The following is a 20688-nucleotide window of genomic DNA, read 5'->3' as shown; positions in this document are numbered from 1 at the left end:
GCAAAACTGAGTTCCTCTCTCTGGGCCTCAGTGGCCCATCTGTAAAACGAAAGGGTTAAACCACATAATCCACAGCACTTCCTCCTTTGAAAACTCTTAGTTCTCTCTCTATTAACATCTAACTAAAGCCATGTAACCATTCCTGGGGAGAACAGACCAAACGAGGGGATGGTTGGAAGGGGAGACCCAACCCTTCAATTAACCCCCTTCACCTTTCAACAAGATTGGGCCTAATTCTGGCCTCTAGCCATCCCTCTGTTATAAGGTTTGGAGAAAACACATTGCAAGCCCCTCCTACAATGCCAGCCTAGCATTGCCAGTAAAATTGACCCTCAGCTCTGAAACCCAGGCACCTGGCTGCCAGCTTAGCAACCCCTCTCCACCCAAAGCACCAGGCAAATGGAAGGCCAGGGAAACCCTCTGATTAAAGAAACACAATATGCAGAGCCAGGCAGGTCCTATTTCTGAACTCTGCATCTCTAAAGCGCATACCCCTCCCACCTTATGTTTCTCAGAGAGAAAAAAGCTCTGGGAAGCTGCCTCCTTGTATCAGGATTTGGGAACTGGAAGAGACTTTATAAATTATTTTTTCCACCCGCCACTTATCATGAAATTGGAGTCTAGAAATGGAAAGGGACAATTTTTCTTTATGGGGTGAACTTGTGACAGACTGGGGACTAGAATCCAGCTCTCTGACCTCCAGCCTGGGGCTCCATGTACTGAACCAGCATGAGAGACCATCTGGAAGGAGCTAGAGCCTAACTGGGTCCTCTTTCCACAGGAAACTGGCATAGTATTCTCCCTTATAGCCAATCCCTATCTGTCCTTATCTCCACTGCATTAGCCCCACAACCCAATCCACCCACCCCCAGCTCTGGCCCCAACCAAAGCCTTGGTCCCCCTCCTTCACCCTTTTCCCCTACCTGTGTGCCCAATCCCCAGACCCAAAACCCTAGCACTGAACTGATGAGTCCAGCACACAGCACACCCCCCACACACAGGGCTTGCCACAGAGCACATCAACCACCACAGTCTCCGTGGCAACTGGGGGTTTAATTAACAGGCTGCAGCCCCCTCACCATGGCAATGGCACCCCAACAGCCCCCTTCCCTCAGCCCATCTTCCCTCTTTCCCATTCCGGACCCTCTTGTCACTGCACCCACCCCCCCACCCCACCTGGAGAGCTGAGGCCCACAGATCGTTCTGGTTCATTGAGAAGAGGGGAGGGGAGAGGAGGGGAATGAGAAAGAGAGAGAGAGAGAGCAGCCTGTCACCATGGCAACTGCAGCCCCGTTCATAACCAGTTTGTTGCCATGGAGATTCCTAGGGCTCACCTTGGGCTGAGGTACTGGGCAGTGAGGTTCTTAGTCCCCGGCTCAAGACTGGGACAACTAGGAGACTTCCTAGGGCAGGTTGGAGATCTCTAGGTCAGATATATACACCAATAGCAACACCATTCTTCCCAATTTACAGATGGAGAGACTGAAACATGAGTTTTGGGTCTGTGGGATGGTGAGGGGCAGAGAGCTTCACTGTTCTAGATCATTAAAAAAAAATCCTAGCATTCTTATGGCTAGAAGGACCCTCAGATAGCTTCCTGTTCAACTCCTTCATGCTACAGATGGATATATTGAGGCCCAGAGAAGGGAAGCAATGTGCCCAAGGTCATATTGCAGAGCCTGAGCTAGAACATGGATGAGCTATACTGTGATCTTGATCCATCCCCCTAACTTAAGTCAGCTCCCTCTCCCTCCATAGAGACACATCCCAACTCCTCATAGTCTTACCAGACCCAGGGTTCTTTCCAGTGCCCTGCCTCTTCTCTGAGAACCTGAGACACGGTGGGGGATGGTCTAAAGGGATAAGGGAGTAGCTCAGAGTTGTAACAGCTGTGGCCAGGCCTACTTTTATTCAGCTAGGTCACTATCAAGGACAGGTACAGGTGAGGCAACTGAGGCCTGAGGGCTACAGCCTACGGTTAATGAGGGATTTGAAGGTCAGCCTCTGACTTGCTTCTTTCACCCCCATAAGTTATGTTCTTGTCTATAGCTGATCCCCTGGAAGCAGGGCAAAATTTACTCCATTGGCCCAGAGTAAAAGACAATATTTATACATATGTGACCTGCAAAATCTCCTCCAGCCCTTCACAGACTTACACAGGCTGACATCCCTCCCTTTGAGCTGGGACAAGGACAAGAGGTGGGGACAGCATCTCTCTAGGGACAGAAGGATGACACAAGAACAGCTGTGGAAAAGACACGACCAGCTGTTTGGTTCCCCAAGGGAGCTCTTGTATACTTTCCCATGGGGTTATCTACCAAAGATGGGGTACTTGAAGCTATCTCAGGGCTTAAGAGAGTAAGTCGCCCAAATCATTCTCCAGGTGGAACTTATAATACATTCATGCACACAGGTACTCAGTTCACAGACACAGAAATATACACATCAACATGCCCATCAACACACTGGCAATATAGTGGCATACATAAGCACCAACCCCCCACACATGTCACCAGACCTAGTGGGGGATGCTTCTGCCTGAAGACACACACACAGCCTCTGCTACCAGCACATAACATTCCAGACTTACACACAATTGCACACCCAAAGCCTGGGGGCTGTGTTTTACTTCAACTGTGCAGGAGTTTGGGAGTACGAACAAGAAGACTAGGCAATCACCTTGGGACATGAGACAGGGCCACCTTATTTCCAGACCAGGGGATAAGGAGTGGGAGGAGAGAAGGCCAAGGTAGGAGAAGCAAAGCCTTCATTTGATGAGCATTACACGCATAGTAAGCACCAGGTTCTAGGCTTGGAACTTAGAACACAAAGATAAGAGGATATGGTCCCTGTCCTTGAGATGCTCCAGTGGAGGAGACATACAAGTAAATAACTGCCATTTATTGGGACTTATGTTCTAATGGTATGGTGGGTGGACTGGAGAGGAATGACTACCTCCACCTAGGAGTGAGAGAAAGTGAAAAAGACTTTCAGAAAAGGTTAAAAGAGTCACAGCTTAGAGAATAAGTAGGAGTTCTCCTGGCTGACGAGGGTGAGGGGACAGACATGCACAGGTACACCAGGAGCAAACGAAGAGACAGCTGGAATGACAGACCAAAAAGCTTAGCCTTGATCCTGCGGGTGATGGGAGCCCAAATGGAGGATGGTAGGGTAGGAATGGAGGTTGGAAGGCTGGTGGGAAGATGTCATTGTGGCCATATGAAGGACGTCAGAGGCTTGGACCAGGGTGATGGTGACAGAGGAAGAGAGATGTGGCCAGATTCAGGATAAGTTTTGGAGATCAATGGCCAAGATGTGAGGACCAATTGAATTTTCTAGGAAGAGAAAAGGAGGAGCTGAGAATGATTCCTGAATTTCTGACTTTCTAATCCGGAAAGCTGGCAAGGCCATTCATGAAAATGAGAAAAGGAGCTGACAGATAATAGGAAAAACAGAGAGGAAATGGCCCAAGAAATCCAAGTGGCCGTGTCTAGGACGCGGTAGGTTCAGAAGGCTGGAGACCTGCGCACATCTAGGCCTCAGTTTGGTCATCTGTATAATGAGGAGGTTCGCCAAAGAAACCCTTAAGTTAGGGTTTGGGGCATCTGGGTTTGCGTCAGTCAGGACGAGCTCACCTGCGGCTCAGCAGCGACCCCTGGCGGCCTGGGCGGGGAGGCTCTTCCTCCTCCCGGCGCTGGGGCCACTCCAAGCAGATTCGCCTCGTTCCTTCCAGACCTGAAGGACTCAGAGCTGGGGAGAGGACCCCAGAGGCCCCTGACGAGAAGACTGCGTATGCAGCCAGGATGATACTTCCCCACCGAAGGCCAGAAGGATCCTTCCCTTCCCCTTTTCTCTGTACCCAGCGAGTAACGTCCAGACAAGACCACTTCACAGGGCCCGTGAGAAAGACGCCCCCAACTCCTCCTGAGCTGGCTCCTCCCAATCCTTCCGGAGTTGGAGCACAGAGGGAGCTAAGAGGGTCCCCGAGGATTGGAGTCCTCACTGGATCCTCCCTGGATCTGGCTGCCCAGGTTCCGCACTAACTTCCTCGTCTCCTGTCTCCTTCCCGGGATCCCCGGGTGCTGTCCAGGGAAGCAAAGGATTGGAGGATCCGCCAGGCATCTATGACCCTCTGACCCCACACCTACCTCTGCAACCCTGACGCGTTTATCCTCCCGCCCGCAATCCCATCCCCCACCACGGCCCCACTCCCATCCTTCTGGCTCAACCCGTCCCCCACTTGTCCCGCCTTTTCCTGCCCCCAAACCCCCAACCTAGGCCTGCCCCCTCCCCTTAGCTCTGAGCCTATCCCTTAATCACACAGCCTCCCCCCCACTTTCCCTAGTTCCGCCTCCTTGCCTGGACTCCCTCTCCCTACTCGAGATGTACCCGCCCCTTTAGCATCCTTCAGCCTAGTCCCCAGATCCTCCATCACAAGATCCGCCCCCTTCGACTCTGGTCCCAACTCTTCGCCTGGTCCCACCTCTTCCCGTGAGGCCCCGCCCACCTCAAGTCTCGTCCCCCATCACCCTTCACACTTTCCATTCAGGTGGCTCCTATCCCTTGGTTCCTAGATCCCAGCTCCTCTCTCTCTGGCCTTGGGCTGGGACCCTTCACCCCAGTCCTGGCCCCTCCCCGTTCCAACACAAGGCCCGCCCTTCCTTGGCCCCGCCCCTCACGTCCCGCCCCACTCTGGCGGGCCCCGCCCCCTGCGGCCTCTACCTTTGACGTCTTCCCCCGGGAGGTGGCGGGGGTCCGCAACCGAATGCCGGCGAGACTCCAGGTCAGGGGTTCCGGCGGGTCCTGCGGGGGGCAGCGAGGTGACCGTGAACCTGCGGCTCATGGCGCGGAAAGGGGCCAGGCGGCCGCGGTGCGGGTCCAGATCGCACAAGTGGCCGCAGCCGGGCACCAAGAGGCTGAAAGAGCGATTTCCCCCCACCACCCGCCCGCCCCCCGCGGAATGCGGCGCCGCGCAGGGTCCTAGTGCCCGCTGTGCCGAGGTTCCCTGAATTTAGCCGCTTCACCGGGAGGCCCTAGGCTCTCAATGCCACCCGAAGGGCCTGAGAAGCCTATCCGTAGCTGAGAGTTGTCCCTACCTCGAGGTCCCTGCTGTGTGGCTCCTGGAAACAGAGCCCACCTCTGCTGGGGTCTCCCGAACACCCGGGGCTCATTCACTCATCCATCCATTCAGCTCGTGATGTTAACACTCCGGCGTTTCAGGCAATGGTGCTAGGCACACTGGTGCTGCTGACACCTCGATGAATGAGATCCACTGGCTTCCTGCCCTCGTAGGGCTTAAATTCTAACGAGAAAGTGAAGAAAGATTGTAAGTGAGCAAACACAGATGAGACAATTTGAGACTGTGGTATATGCTAAGAAAAATAGGGTCATGGGATTATGGGAGAAAAGACTGCATTGGGGGTGGCCTGAGAAGGCCTCCTAGAAGAGGTGGCATTTGAACTGAGACCACAGCTCTGCAAAGATCTGGAAGAAGAGTTCTCTGCCAAAAGAAATAGCAAGTGCAGGCCTTGAGGTGAGAAGGAACTTGGGGCAGTGCCTGTGGCTCAGTGAGTACAGCGCCAGCCCCATATACCGAGGGTGGCGGGTTCGAACCCAGCCCCGGCCAAACTGCAACAAAAATATAACAGGGCGTTGTGGCGGGTGTCTGTAGTCCCAGCTACTCAGGAGGCTGAGGCAAGAGAATCGCCTAAGCCCAAGAGCTGGAGGTTGCTGTGAGCTGTGACGCCACGGCACTCTACCAGGGGTGACAAAGTGAGACTCTGTCTCTAAAAAAAAAAAGAGAGAGAGGGAGAAGGAACTTGGACTGTCCAAGAAACAGCAAGGCCAATGCATCTGGAACAGAGTGAGTGGAGAAGAGAGGAGGGATAGAAGATGAGAGAGGAGAAGGGCAGATTACGTGTCTTTTGAAGGCTTTGAGGAGGAACTGGGCTTCTTTTCTAATCCACAATGGATGTCACTGGAAGTTTTTGAGCAGGAGAATGTTGTGATCTAATTTATATTTTAACAGGATCACCGTGACTGCTGGGTGAAGGCTTGACCAAAGAAGGGCAGATGTGGAAGCTGGGAGTTTAATTGGGAGGCTCCTGTAGACCCCCAGGTGGAAAGTGATGATAGCCAGAATGGTGGCAGTGTCTGATTCCAGGCAAGTTTTGGAAGAGGAGCCATCAGGACTTGAATGTGGCATGGAACAGCGAGAGTGGAGTCAAGAAGAAACCCTGGAAACTCTCATACACTGCTTGCTGGTAGAAATGTAGGCAGGCAAAACTACTTTGGAAAATGGTTCAGTCATATCTACTAAAGCTACACATACCTTTCAACCCAGCATTTTTTCTCCTAGCTATATGCCCAGAAGAAATGGCTGCCCATGTGCACCAAAAGGCACTTAGAAGAAGTTTGTAGAGACACTATTCATAATAACCCCAAAGTGGGAACTACCCAAATGCGCATCAACAGTAAAATAGAGGCCAAATGGGGCAACATAGCAAAACTCTGTCTCTACAAAAAAGAAGAGTAAAACAGTAGTAACTCTTGGAGAGAAGATACAGTGATTGCAAGGACGCCTCTAGAGTACTGACAATGTTTTGTTTCTGGATCCGGGTGCTGCTTATGCAATTGTGTTTATGAAAATTTGTTAAGATACACACTTATGATAGGTACATTTGTTTGTATTTTATTAGAGCAGTGGTCCTCCACCAGGGGCAGTGTTGCCCACCAGGAGATGGCAATGTTCAGAGACATTTTTGGTTGTCACAGCTGAACGGAGGTAGTACTGACATCTAGGGTCTGGAGGCCTCTTATGCCATCTTGGCTTTTACCAAGGCTGTCTGGCCAGGAGGCACAGGTTCACCATCACTTTGCTGCCTCCGCCCCACACTGGGATCCATGGTAGCAGTGGAGGGCTGATCCTGAATGGGTCTGGCATCCAGACATGAATCCTGCCACCTCCTAAAGGAAGAAACTGAACTTCCTACAATGTACAGTTTAGGATATCTAAACTGTATCTAAACATCCTGCAATGTACAGTTTACAATATCAATTGTGAAGGAGTTGAGAAACTCTGTACTAGTATAAGAAATTTAATTAACAGGTTCCTAGATTTTAGGACTGATCAGGTTTTTAATTTGATTGAGGATGGATGATGTCTTTTATTAAAATGATGCTGACTGGGCCAGGCGCGGTGGCTCACACCTGTAATCCCAACACTTGGGAGGCCAAGGTGGGTGGATTGCCTGAGCTTAGGAGTTTGAGACCAGCCTGAGTCAGAGCAAGACTAACAAAATAGTCCTGTCTAACAAAAATAGCCAGGAGTTCTGGCAGGTGCCTGTAGTCCCAGCTACTTGGGAGGCTGAGGCAAGAGAATCACTTAAGCCCAGGAGTTTGAGGTTGCTGTGAGCCATGATGCCACAGTACTCTAGCACAGGTGACAAAGTGAGACTCTGTCTCAAAAAAAAAAAAAAAAAAATGGTGTTGACTGACACAGGGGGATTCTTTGGCAAGTGCAGGCCAAGAGTTCCATTTGGACCTGTTAGGTTGAGATTCCTGTTTGGCGGCTCAGGAGCAATGTGGAGCTCAGGGGACAGGTTAAGGCAGGGGATATAAATTTTAGAGTCCTTAACAGAGAGATGCTATTTAAAGCTGTGAGCTACAGGGGATCACAGAGAATGAATGTACAGAGCAGAGAACTACAAGGATTGAGCATAAAGGCACTCTGTCTCTGGAAAGAGGTCAGTCCAACCAGGAGGTAGGAGGAGAACCAGGAGTAAGGATTGTCCCAGAGGCCAAGTGAAAAAAAATGATTTCAGGAAGAAAAACACGATCAACTGTGTTAAATATGCAGAGAGATGGCGTAGCAGGAGCGCAGAAGAGTGGTCGTCACATCTGGTTACAGGAAGGTCATGGGTGTCCTTGAAGAGGGTGGTTCTGGTGGTTAGCAGGGCGGGAGACAGGCTGGAAATGGTTGCAAGGAGAATGGGAATTGTGGAAGCAGACAGTGAGTGAAGACAACGCTTTGGGGAAGTCTTAGTGTGAATAGGGGTGGGAAGGTAGAGAAATGGAATAGCATCTAAAGGAGGACAGGGTTAAGAGGGATTTTAGGGGCAGCGCCTGTGGCTCAAAGGAGTAGGGCATCAGCCCCATATGCTGGAGGTGGCGGGTTCAAACCCAGCCCTGGCCAAAAAACAAAAAGCTGCAAAAAAAAAAAAAAGAGGGATTTTAATAAGCGTGTTAAGAAGGGCTTGTATGCCAATGGGAGTGGGTCTTTTTTTTTTTTTTTTTTAGCCTTTGTGAATGACGCAGTATATATTCAAGCAGTTTATTTTTTCTCCTTTTTTTTAAATTTAAGATTAATATGAGGGTACAAATGATTAGGTTACAATGTTTGCGTTTGTTAGGTGAGGTCCTTGTTGTAGTTGTATCCCATACCCAGATGTGCCAGATACCCTTACATTGTGCCCATTGGGGAGAGTACACCAATCCAGGAATGGGTCATATTTGAGCAAAAAAATAGATGAGTTACTCCTGTGTCCTTAGATGATTGAAAAGAAGAAGAAGAAGAAAAGAAATAGATGAGTTGGGGAAAAGGGGCTCTTCCCAAGGAAATTCAGCAGGCAGTTCTCTGAATGCCCTAAATTCCCACCTGAACTCCAGGTCCAAAAGATGATCAGATCTGATTAAGCCCATCCCCTCCACTCACCACCCCAGCCTTTCAGTCAAGTCCTTCTGCTGTCCTGTGAGGTCATGTCCACACTAGGCTGGTATTTGAACCTTCTCTCATCAGACCGTCGCTCCTATCTCAACCAATGCAGAATCCTCTCTGCTCACCTCTCATCCACCCACCACTTTCCTACACTTGTGTTCTCAGCCATTTGCAGTTCCCCAAACACCTGCTTCTTCCTCTCTTCTCCCAGCATTTGCACCAAGAGCTTGCATGCAAATTCCACTATCTTCCACTCATGAGCTACGAGACTCTGGGTGAATTGTATACTTCTCTGCGCCTTAGTTTCCTCAACTGTATAACAGGAGGTTGGTGATGGACATAGTAATGGTACCTGTAAGGTAATAATGATACCTGTCTCATTGGGTTGTTTTAACATACATAAAGCACATGGGATAATCCCTGGCATGTAGGGCTGTACAGAGAGTCACTACGATCAGTGCGTATGTGAGCCATGTTTTCTTTATTTACTCTCTTACTCCTAGGCACCTAGGTTGTTATCAGTTTCTCACTATACAAACAACGCTACAATCAACATCTTTCTATGAGTTGTGCACACGTGTGTAAGGATGAGAAAGCATGTATATATTTAGGTTTAATGGGTCTTGGCAATTTAACCTCTAAGAAGGCTGTCTCACTTGCACAAGAAGAAGCTCTTGCTCATCATTCCTGATTCAGTTCCAGTTCAGATGTCATCCTGGCTAGGAAACATTCCCTGACCTCAACTACAACACAAAGAATCGCGCGCACACACACCATTATTCTAGAATAAAGGATCACACATTCCACACTCTCCAAGCAGAATCCCACTCCCACCTGCCACAGAATTACCCTTGTATCTGGTTGGACTCTCTGGGGGTGCAGCCTGGAGTCCGTACTTTAAGAAAGCTTCAAGGGCACTCTTGTGCACGCCAAAGTTTGAGGACCACTCTAGCCCTAGTGCCAGCCCAAGGCCTTGCTTCAGGTAGGGGCTCCATAAATGTTTGATTAGTGAATAAATATGTTGATCATTTCTTCAACCGTAAAACAGAAATCACATCATACCTTCCTAACTGGAGGATTGACTATGTTAATATTGATGAAGTGCCTAGAACAATGCTTGGCCACATAGTAAGCAGTTAAATACACATCTGCATATGATGTGCATATGTGCACACATGAAATCTCCTAAAGGTTAGAGAATCCAAATTTATTAGAAAGATTCCAACAAAAAAGGAAGGTGGGAAGAGAGGGCCCAGCCCACCTCCACTCCTCTCTGACCTCCAGAACAAAATAGCAGTTTGTATCCAGCAAACTGGCTCTTTCCCCATCAGGAATAATCTTTGTAGAGACCCATACTACTCTGCTGAACCAGGATGGAAGCCCTACTCCTCAGGGCACTGCAGGATGTCAAAGGTCACGTAGCCCACGAAGTCCACCTGATTCACCTCATTTCGGGAACTCACACGCCAATAGAAGCTATCCTGGCAGAAGTAGGCTTTCTCTGCAGGGGAAAGGTAGGCATGAGAGGGGTCATTCCAATTCTCCCACATACATATACAGAAATAGGAACAAGATCTTTCCCTCCTGTCCTTTCTTGAACTTTCCAAGGTTTTCACATGACACCTCCATCTCACCCGCCTGCCTATAGGCGCTGGAGGGCACAGACTTCGATGCCCGAATCACTGGCACACAGTAGTTACTTCATATACATTTTGTGATTAAACTAACAAATAAGTGAATGGATGGTGTATCTTAACACTCAGAACAATTTCATTGAGAAATCCATTTATTCATTCAACAAGTATTTATCGAGCACCTACTATGTGCTTTGTTCAAGGCACTAGGAATAAAGCAAAAATATATAGAGAGACATGATCTCAATTCTTTGGATGCTTACACTCTAATAAAGCAAGACAGATGATTAACAAGCAAACACATTAAATAAATGAGATTGGTTTTGAAAATGTAGAAAGCTATGAAGGAAATAAAAACAAGTGAGTGAATAGATAATGAAGATCAGAGAAGGTTTCTCTGAAAAATGACAGCCCTAATATTGAGACCTGAAGGATGAGAGGAAGGCAAACCAGTGACAATCTGGGGGGGGGGGGGGAGAAGCCTTCCAGATAGAGGGAACAACTGGCACAAAAGCCCTAAGCTAGGAATGACCTTGATCTGTTCAAAGAGCAGCCAGCGTGGGTGGAGCCGAGTAAATGACAGGAGCAGCACAGGAGACAAGAACAGGAAGGGGGGATAGAGAGGGAGCAGATAACTATTTTCTTTGACCTTGAAATAGGTCTGGGGTCACTTCCAAGACCATTTCCCGCCACTCTTACCCTCTCCCTAATCTCTGGGAATACATTAAAGATATAGAACATGTATGGTCTGGACTGGGGTGTTTGTGAAAGTGATGGCAACAAAATGAGAGATTCAAAAAAGATTTTGGTAATAAACAGTCCACTGATTGAATGTGAATGGTGAGAAAGACAAGCAAGTATAATTCCAGCTATCATCCCCATTTTACAGATGGAGAAGCTGAGGCTCCAAGTGTAGCAGCGACTTGCCCAAAGACACAGAGACCTATGAATTGTCTCATCTCTTACTGTATCCCCAGTGGAAGCACTGGACCTGGCACATTATAGGCACTTGATGACTATTGTCTAATAAAAGAATGACCCTCCATGCAAATCACTTGTGTCCTGGACTAGAGAGAGAAACAGCTTCCAACTGGGGTGGGGGGCCAAGAAATCTGGTTCCTAGTCCTGGTTGTGCCTTTGACTCCCTGTATGACCTAGAAAAGGTCTCTGCCTCAATAGCGATCTTATCTGTGCTGGGGTGTTTGCCTTAATCTCCAAGGGCTCTTCCTTCTTGACCAGGATTTGACCAGTCACTAAGGCAGGGTTGCCTAGGATGATGTCTCATGAAGGGACCCTCCCCTGCCCACGTCCTCAGCCCTCACCTTGGTACTGGAAGATGTCGTGCGTATTCAAGGGCACCCCGGGGAACACCTGATCCACGGGCGTGGCGCTCCTGGGATCCACCATCTGCGTCTTTACGTCGAACCTGCAGAAAACAGGCGAAGAGATAGGTGCTGAGCGGGTGGGGGGTGGGGGGGTGAATGGCGCCCGGGCTCCCCCTGCCGGCGGCCGGGGTGGCTCTCACCTCCAGAAGCGCTGCCCGCTGAACAGGAGCACCTTACCCGCAGCGCGCGGGAGGGCCCCAGTGACGTGGGCCACCTCTGAGCCCAGGCCCAGCTTGTCCAGACGCCTTGGGCCCAGCACCGACCCGCCTGTATAAACCCACACTTGGCGCCCTGCAGGGGAGAAGGGTCACGTCGGTCTGGGCGACCAGAGGTGGTACACATTCCCCTTAAGTGTGAAGAGCGAGCCCTTTCCTAGACCTGCGTGCCGTTGTCTCAGAACCCAAGAAGTAGAGCCTCTGGGCATGATTATGCAAGGGCCTGGTGAGGAGGGGTCCTGGAATTAGGCCCCGGTAAATTTGCTAAATTGCATCCTCCAGGGGACGACTTTTTCTATTAAGCACAAGATGCTTTCTAAATTATCCTTGGTCTCTACTGATGGGGATTGAGAGGGCGGCGAGGGAGAAAGAAACTAACCAGAGAAGAAGAAAATCTTCTTGGTGAGTGGCTCTTCAAAGGCAGAGTCCAGCTTGGCGGGCAGAGCGGGCCACGTGTTGGCAATAAGGAAAGGGCCTTGCAGCGGGCGCCCCCTGCTGTCAGAGAATCGCCAGTATCTCCTGTGGACGGGAGAAGGGAAAGACCCTGCCCTGAACCTTGAACCGAGGGCCTTGGGCAGGACGGGCTGGGAGTTCCTCCTCCAACCCTCTCTCTCATCCACACATCCCTGCCTCCTCACCCATCCTTGAAGAAATGCAGACGGTTCCCTATTTCCACGATGGCGTCGAAGATATTCACGTTGCAGGCATCATCGGCAGGATCCAAAGACGCAGTAGGGGCCGCAGTAGGGCCGGCAGTGGGGGGACCAGTGGGGCCAGCTGATGGAGGGCCTGTGGGGCCTGCTGTGGGGCGCTCTGAGGGGTAGGCAATGGGGGGTCCAGTGGGGCAAACCGTCATGGGGACTGTGGGCTGAGGTTCAGGTGTAGTGGTGGCTGGAGGCCGTGGATCAGGTCCAGGACGAGGACCTAAAGAGACACAGGATGAGACACACCCTATTCCCGCATATTTCTGTGCACACTCTCCTCCAGATGTTGGAGCCACTTGTGACTTGAAGTGGCTGGACTGGCTTTTAAACCCATGTCTATCTCTCTAGAGGCTGCATTTTCTATCACTGTCTCTAAGCATTGACCATGCGGCGCAACTGGACTGGAGCTCTACATCCAGATAGACGTTGCTGTCCTAACTCTTCTGCATCCCCCAGACCACCCTCCCCCATCCTCCTATAGTATGCCAGCCATGCCCTTCCCTCTTCTCCTCCCATCCTTGTCCCAAGACCTCACCATAGAGATGCTGGACGCCATTCACGTCGTCCGCGTGTAGGGGGTGCTCCTCAGTGAAGCGGTACATGGGGTACATGAGCGCCTCTGGCACTGACGAATGATCTAAGCCCAGCGCGTGGCCAAACTCGTGCGCTGCCACGAGAAAGAGGCTGTATCCTGTAGTGAAAAGGAAGCCCGAGAGGTGAGCGTCAGGTAGAGCCCCCAACCCTGGCCACTCACCACCATCACTGCCAGGGCCTCAGAACCCCGCCCACCTTGGTCTGGGCAGAAGCCCCACTTCTTGTCGGTGTCGAAGTTCGAGGTGGTGGCGCACCAGAGACGCCCATCTGTACGGCCCTCGCTGGTACAGGTCGAGTACTCCTTGCCCAGGAAAACGAAGGGAAAGACGCACAGCTCCCCCGCCGCGTTGCCCCCAATCACAGTGGAGTCGACTGGAAAGACCCAGAGCTTTGAGTGAGCCAGGTGTGTGCGTCCAATGAGGAGCCAGGGACCCGCCAAACAAGAAGCGGTAGAATCCTTGTGGGCTGATTTTTTTTTTGTTTTTTGTCGTCCTGGTAGAGTGCTGTAGCGTCATAGCTCACAGCAACCTCAGACTCTTGGGCTCAAGCGATTCTCTTGCCTCAGCCTCCCGAGCAGCTGGGACTACAGGCGCCCGCCACAAAGCCCGGCTATTTTTAGAGGCGGGGTCTCGCTCAGACTGGTCTTGAACCTGTGAGCTCAAGCAATCCACCCGCCTCGGCCTCCCAGAGTGCTAGGATTACGGGCATGAGCCACAGCACCCGGTCCCTTGTGGGCTATTTTAAAAGCCTTGGGGCCGCTGTGGAGCACGACAGAGACCAGAGTAAGACTAGTGGGGGGAGCCTAGAACACCACACCCAGGAGAAGCAGCAGGCGGAGCATCCTTGGTTGATGGGGCGGGGGCAATTGGAAGTCAGGGGCGGGCGATCTGGAGAGGGCGAGCGGAGTCATGGGTGTCCTAAGAACCAATTAGAGCGGAGAGACAAACTGATGGGCGGAAGAGCCACGTTTCGGCGACCAAACGTGGGATGAGAGGCAGGACTGAAATCTGCCAGGCTGGGCGGAGGTACCTCGGCTGGGGCAGAAGCCATACAGCTTGTCCTGGTCGTAGTGGCCGGTGGTGGCGCACCATCGGTAGCCGTCAGAGCGACCGTCCGTGGTGCAGGCAGAGTAGGATTTGCCCTCGAAGATAAACGGAAAGTGGCAGGGTTTCCCGTCCGCATTGCCGTCCTGGGTGTACAGTCCTGGAATGACCCATACTATTACCCCCAAGTGTGACCCCCCCCTTCAACTCATGAGCTGTCTGCAGTTCGTCCCTCCTCTCCTTATTTCTTAGATGGGAAAACTGGGTCCAGAGTGAGGGAGAATGAATTGCAGGTCACACAGCACTAGAGGCAGAGCTGGAATTAGAACCCAGGGTTCTGGACCATCAAGAGTGGTGGGCTCCCTCACCCCACGCCATGCCCCTACACTCACTCTCGCTGGGGCAGAACCCAAACCGGCGGTCGGTGTCATAGTTGGCCGTGGTACTGCACCAGGGTGTGCCATCAGAGCGGCCATCCGTGGTGCAGGCAGAGTAGGAGCGACCCTCAAAGGTGAAGGGAAAGTGGCAGGGGGCGCCATCTGCATTTCCGTAGTAGGTCTTAACCACTGCGGGGAGGGGGAGGCGAGGAAGAGGAGGACCAGGGTCAGGGCAGCTGGTGATGGGTGTAAAAGGAGAGGGGAATCAGGGGGTTCAGAGCCGCTCAGGATCTCACCAATGCCCTTGCCCAGAGACCACAACTCTTCGTCATCGAAGTGGGCGTCTCCCTGAATGCCCGGGCCAGGAGGAAAGGCGTGTGCCAGGAGCCCGTCCTTCCCATCGAAGGGATACCCGTCTCCGTGCTCTGAAGAGGCAGGTGGAGGGAATCAGCTGAGTACTGTTGCGCAGATTGCGCACTGCTCAAGGACGCCAACTGAGCACAGACTGAAATCTAAGCCTTGCGCCCCGGCTCTGTGCCCTGCCCGGCAGGAGCTGGTACTTTGTGGCAAGCTGCAGCCAGGCTGCTGGAGCAGGCAAGAGAAAGCCAGGGCCATTGACTCCTCCACCTCTCCGTGACCCTCCCTCCCCAACCCCTGGCTTTCCTCTGCTCTGGCGCGTTCTCACCCGCAACACCAAACTGGATGACGATGTCAGCTTCCTGGCCGTACACGCGAGTGAAGGTGAGAGGTGTTACTGCGCTCCACAGCGCGAAGGCGCGGGCAAAGGCGTCGTCGGTCACGCTGCGCGGCAAGTCTTCCGAGTAGTTCTGGATCCTGTGACGGGAAAAAGGAAGGAGAGAGGACAAAGTGAGAGGCCAGAGCGGGACCTTTTGGACCCCCTCAACAGCCTTGACAGGAGAACTTGGATCGCGAAGCCCATTTCCCAAGAGGGAAATGGGGGGTCAGAGGTGGAGCCACTCGCTCCAGATTCCACGTGAAGTGGTGAAACTTGGGGACCTGTCTAAGACAGGACGTGTCCACTGCCATGTCACAGGCACCAGCCAACTCATCCCACCCCATTACCCCTGGGGGCCGGCTGCTCACCAGTATGTGATGTTGTGGTGGTGCCACTTGAGGTCACCTTCGAAGGTTTGGAATTTACCCATGTCTGGGACTCCGCAGCGTGGGGTACGCATGGCCTCCAGGGTGGTGCTGTCCAGCTCACCCGTCTGAGGCAGGGACAGGCGCTTCTGGAGCAGCAGCAGCGAGGACCTCAGGGACAGCGCTTCCCCGCGCATCTCAGCCGTGCGAGTGTAACCATAACGGTACAAGTATTCCTGTGGATGGAGGGAGGGAGACATCCTAGAATCCTGATCCCTGTTCTCTGCCCTGCTGGGCCAGGACTTCATCCCTCCAGTCACTCAGGGACTAGCAACAAAGCATTAGACCCAGGACACAGTGATTTCTGCCCACCCAAGCATCTCCCCTCCTTTAGACATCTTCAGCTCCTTGCCACCCTCGGATGCTTCTGCCCCATGCCTACCCGCCAGCCCCCTAGGGTTCAACCCCTGTTCACCCCCAGCCCAGGCTCATCCCAGGAACTTCCATTGCCTCCCCCACTCCATGCCATTTCCCATTTCCCACCTAGGAAACCCCCATGACCCATTCCGAGCCATCACTTCTGAGAGCCTCCACAGGACCCCAGCACCTAAACATGAACACCTCGATTCTCCACATTTGCCCATCTCTGCCAACACACCCCTAAAGTATCTCCTCTGAGGCCATCTCCTCCTTTAACGTCCCCTCTCTGGGACGTTAAATGCCTCCTCAGCCAGCCCTTCCCAACTCTAGACTAGAGCATTTGCCTACCTCTGCCAGCTGCCTGTCAGTGAGATTGCTTTTCAGGTCCCTGGGGAAGACCACAAAGGTGGGCTTGTGTGGTCTGGGGGCCACAGAGCAGCAGCTCAGCACCAGGAGTGCCAGGGCCAGGGGCGACCAGGAACTCATGGTGAGGGTAGCAGTGTCTGGTCACAGCTGCCCTGGTGGGGGCTTTAAAGAGGCAGAGGCACTGCGAACCGTGACCCCACCCCTCCCTGCCAGGCGGGTGCTGACTCAGGGGATGGTGTGTGTGTGTGTGTGTGTGTGTGTGTGTGTGTGTGTGTGTGTGTGTGCTGGGCAGCCCCAGCATGAGAAGGCAAAGAAAAAGCTTACACCACGTCCTCCTGTCCCCACTGCTACAGTCTCCACTGCCAAGTCAGGCAGGACCCCAGACCCACAGGAAACCACAGGCCCTCAAGGGAGGGGTTGGGTTTTGCAAACTGCAGAGCTTGTGGGAACTGTATGAAAGGGAGGGAGAGGGGTGAGCTGAAGGACTCCCCTAGCCCTTGATCTCAAAGCCCCAAGTGCTCAGCCAAGGGAAAGGGGTGGAAAACCCCCTGAGACCTCTTTCTGAATCTAGTGACCACCACTTCCCTGCCCCCATACTGCAGTCTCCATCCTCTTTTCCCCTTTCAAAAAGCCTTCCTTGACTCAGCTTCCTCTCCCTGCTCCATGTGGGGGCAGAAGGAGTGGACTCCGCTAGGCAGGAACTGGGGAATTCCACCGGACCATCCCGTCTTGTACAGGCCAAATCTTCAGGGTAGTAAAGGGGAGAGTTTGTAGCATCTGGAAGTCAGTAGACATAGCTTCACATTCTTCCTCCAGGGCCTCAGGCAAATGTCTTAGCACTCTGAATTTGTTTCCTCAGCTGTAAAAAAGGGCGCTTTGCCTTAAATTAATGTGAAGATAAAATGAGATCAAACACATAAAATGCTTAGTCCCATGTATGCGGTCAGTTCTCAGTGGATGGCGGTGATTGCTATTAATTATTGAGTCCAGGATCATGATTCCAACTTGGAATCAGGAGACCAGGATCTTGTGGGCTAACCTGGAGTGAATGCTTTCCCCTTTCTAGGTGTTGAATTCTTCAACTGCAAATTGGAGCAGTGTGAGTGGGGAAAGGATCTCTAGGAGCCTTTGATTTCTCTAGCCTTGCTCCATATGGTGAAAGCTATAGTCTCAGACATCAGACTTAAGCCATAACAGGCAGCCTCCCTCCTTCCCTCTTTCAGCCAGCTGTTGTGGGGCAGGGTTTATATTTACCTTATCCAAAGCCTTATTTGGGAAGATCAATGATAACAATTCAACAAGCTATATTTACTTTATTTTTATTTATTAATTTTTTAGAGTCAGGGTCTCACTCTGTCACCCAGGCTGGAGTTACATACTTGTAACTCACTGCAGCCCTGAACTTCTGGGCTCAAGCATCCTTCCACCTCAGCCTCCCAAATAGCCGGGACTACAAACATGCACCACCACACTTGGTTAATTTTTGTATTTTTGCAGAGATGAGGTCTTGCTATGTTGCCCAGGCTGGCTTCAAGCAATCTCCTTACCTTAGCTTCCCAAAGAGCTGGGATCACAGGTGTCAGCTACCACACCTGGCCCAACAAGCTGTATTTAAAGGGCCTACTATGCACCAGGCACTTTAAATGATCATTTAGTAAGTCTGTAAGATGGACACAATTGACTTCGTTTATAGAAAAGGGAAACTCTATAGTTCACTTATTATATCTGCTTTAGAGTCATGCAGTCCTGGATTTCAGTCCCTGCTCTGCCATTTCCCAGAGCAAGTCACTGCCCCTTGAGCTGTAATAATCATGCGTTTGTTGAGATTTACCATGTGGAGCCTGATAAGCTCTCTATACACCTCTCATTTCATCCTCACCATCTAAGAGGTAGGTTTAGTGAGTATCTCTCCCACTCTCAGAGGAGGAAACAAGCTGAGAGCAGTTAATGAACTTGCCCATGATCACACAAGGAATTAATACACAGACCCAGGATTCAAGCCTAGAGTTGCCTGGTTCTGCATTTTTCATCTTTATTATAGAGAACTGGGGTAAGTGGATTCCTGGCTACCCATTGAAGAGAAATGGCCCAGGCCTCTGGGGAATCAGAGGGTAGGACAAGGGACCCAGGAGAGAAGTCTATGAGAGTTTATGAGTTTATGAGAATCTATGAACTACCCTCAATGATGCCAAACATGACATATCTGTGTATATATTAATACACCACATTTCTCAAACTTGGAGCTTTAGACATTTGGGGGCCAGATAATTCTTTGTTTTGAGGAGCTGTCCTGTACATTGTGCAATGTTTAGCGGCATCCTTGACCTCTACCCACTAGATGCCAATAGCACCTCCCCCTGCCAATTGTGACAACCAGAAATGTTACCAGACATTGCCAAATGTACCCTGTGTAAGTGGGAGGGGAAAACTCATCCCCAGTTAAGAACTACTGGTATATGTTGGTTTTTCTATGTAGAGGATCCAAAGCTTTTATCAGGTATTCCAACTGCTGATGATGATCTTCAAACCTTTAAAAACACATTTACTCAACAAACTTTTGTTGAGTTTTTATGGGCCAAGAATTGGAAGAATAGTAGTGACCAAGATGGCCTTCATCCCAGTGCTCATGGAACTGATTGTACGGTAGGAGAGAAACTGAATGAGTAACTAATTACCAGAGAGACAGGCATCCCGAAAGGGAGGTTTACTTACCTATTCCAATTACCGCTGTCATACAGATGAGGAAACTAAAGCCCAGAGTCCTCACAGAACAAACCAGGGACAGAGTGGGGGCAGGGCAATAAGAAGTGGTGGCTATAAGCCTGCACCATGTAGCCAGGCTTTCGAAGTTCAGATCTTAACTCTGCCACTGACTTGTGTGACCTGAGCAATTGACATATCAGCGCCTCAGTTTATCCATCTGTAAAATGGGGTGAAAATAGTGTTTCCTTCATGCGGTTGTTAGAAGGCTCAAAGAGTTAAGAGATACAAAGTACCTGGCCCATGGTGATGATAAATGCTTGCTGCTGCTCTAATTAAGATCACCTTCAGTGGGTAGCGCCTGTGGCTCAGTGAATAGGGCGCTGACCCCATATACTGAGGGTGGCGGGTCTGAACCTGGCCCTGGCCAAACTGCAACAAAAAAATAGCCAGGCACCTGTAATCCCAACTACTCAGGAGGCTGAGGCAAGAGAATCACCTAAGCCTAAGAGCTGGAGGTTGCTGTGAGCTGTGACACCACAGCACTCTACCAAGAGCAACAAAGTAAGACTCTGTCTCTCTAAAAAAAAACGATCACCTTCAGGACAGCCAGCTGTTTGGGGAGCAGGGTGAGAGCACCCAGCCAGGAAACAAAGAGCTTGATTCCTAGAGGAATCCTCCTTTTCTTGGCCCTCCCAACTTCCTCCTTTACCCCCGCTTGTTCCCCACCTCCCATCAAGGGGGAACTTGGAGACAGCTTGGCTTTCAACACAGCAATGGCAGGAAGTGGTTCTGGTTACCACATCCCCTTCCCCACTTCCCCTAGCCCCTCCTTCCAATACCACACAGAGTTTGGCCAAGGCCCTGGGGAGAGGAGGAAGACAGTAGGCTATAACCCCAGGTGGGCACCCCCCAACGCTGACCAGATTCACAGCTTGACCTCTAAGCCCCTCACTCAGATAGCAGCAGTAGTTCTATCAAGATGGGGAGGGGGCTGTCCCTGGAGCCCTGAGTCACCAGCTGGATGACACAGCCCTGTAGCCGCTATTAATAACTCCAGGCCCCCAGACTGGGATCAGCCTCACAAGATGAGGAATCTCTCCCTCTATTTAGATGGGGGAACTCCAAGCCTATTTCTTCCCAACCTGTCAGAGAGGGGAGGGGCAGAAGGCCAGAGAGGCTCTGGCAGGATGTGGAAGAGACACTTGAGTCTGGGATGAAGCAGAATGGGGTGTAAACTGCAAGACATTGCCCCAGGAGAGAGCATCATTCAAGTATCCGGCCCCCACCCACAAAACACACCCACCATCCCTAGCCCCAGGTGATGGCAATTCCCACACTAAGTCATGCCTCCCACTCGTCTGTATTGGGCACCTTTAGTAGGGAAGTCATAGAAAGAGTATAAACTTTAGAATCAGGGCTCCTGGGTTCAA

General features: G+C 51.3%; 2 protein-coding genes across 7 annotated transcripts in view; both read right to left on the bottom strand.

Annotated features, from left to right (window-relative positions):
• The window catches only part of SLC12A5 (solute carrier family 12 member 5), a 40632-nt gene extending 35042 nt beyond the window's left edge, over positions 1-5590 (bottom strand). For 2 of the 4 annotated variants that reach the window (XM_053573812.1, XM_053573813.1), the window contains exon 1: positions 4723-4927. In XM_053573812.1, the coding sequence (XP_053429787.1) occupies positions 4723-4843 (121 nt within the window). In that variant the 5' untranslated portion in view covers positions 4844-4927. Of the gene's footprint in view, positions 1-3635; positions 4083-4722; positions 4928-5096 lie in introns of those variants that run through there. The other 2 variants (XM_053573816.1, XM_053573815.1) reach the window with 2 other exon arrangements.
• A 4281-nt stretch (positions 5591-9871) lies between these two features.
• Positions 9872-20688, bottom strand: part of MMP9 (matrix metallopeptidase 9) — a 39090-nt gene continuing 28273 nt past the window's right edge. For 2 of the 3 annotated variants that reach the window (XM_053573392.1, XM_053573393.1), the window contains exons 2-14: positions 16538-17414; positions 15773-16005; positions 15354-15502; positions 14965-15093; positions 14684-14857; positions 14278-14451; positions 13444-13620; positions 13190-13345; positions 12589-12874; positions 12330-12469; positions 11876-12026; positions 11673-11776; positions 9872-10217 (exon numbers count right to left, since the gene is read on the bottom strand). In XM_053573392.1, the coding sequence (XP_053429367.1) occupies positions 10099-10217; positions 11673-11776; positions 11876-12026; positions 12330-12469; positions 12589-12874; positions 13190-13345; positions 13444-13620; positions 14278-14451; positions 14684-14857; positions 14965-15093; positions 15354-15502; positions 15773-16005; positions 16538-16675 (2130 nt within the window). In that variant the 5' untranslated portion in view covers positions 16676-17414 and the 3' untranslated portion in view covers positions 9872-10098. Of the gene's footprint in view, positions 10218-11672; positions 11777-11875; positions 12027-12329; positions 12470-12588; positions 12875-13189; positions 13346-13443; positions 13621-14277; positions 14452-14683; positions 14858-14964; positions 15094-15353; positions 15503-15772; positions 16008-16537; positions 17415-20688 lie in introns of all 3 variants that reach the window. The other variant, XM_053573394.1, reaches the window with a different exon arrangement.

The sequence above is a fragment of the Nycticebus coucang genome, chromosome 21, assembly GCF_027406575.1.
Source record: "Nycticebus coucang isolate mNycCou1 chromosome 21, mNycCou1.pri, whole genome shotgun sequence".
Classification (NCBI taxonomy): domain Eukaryota; kingdom Metazoa; phylum Chordata; class Mammalia; order Primates; family Lorisidae; genus Nycticebus; species Nycticebus coucang.
This window is presented reverse-complemented; position numbering and strand designations above follow the sequence as displayed.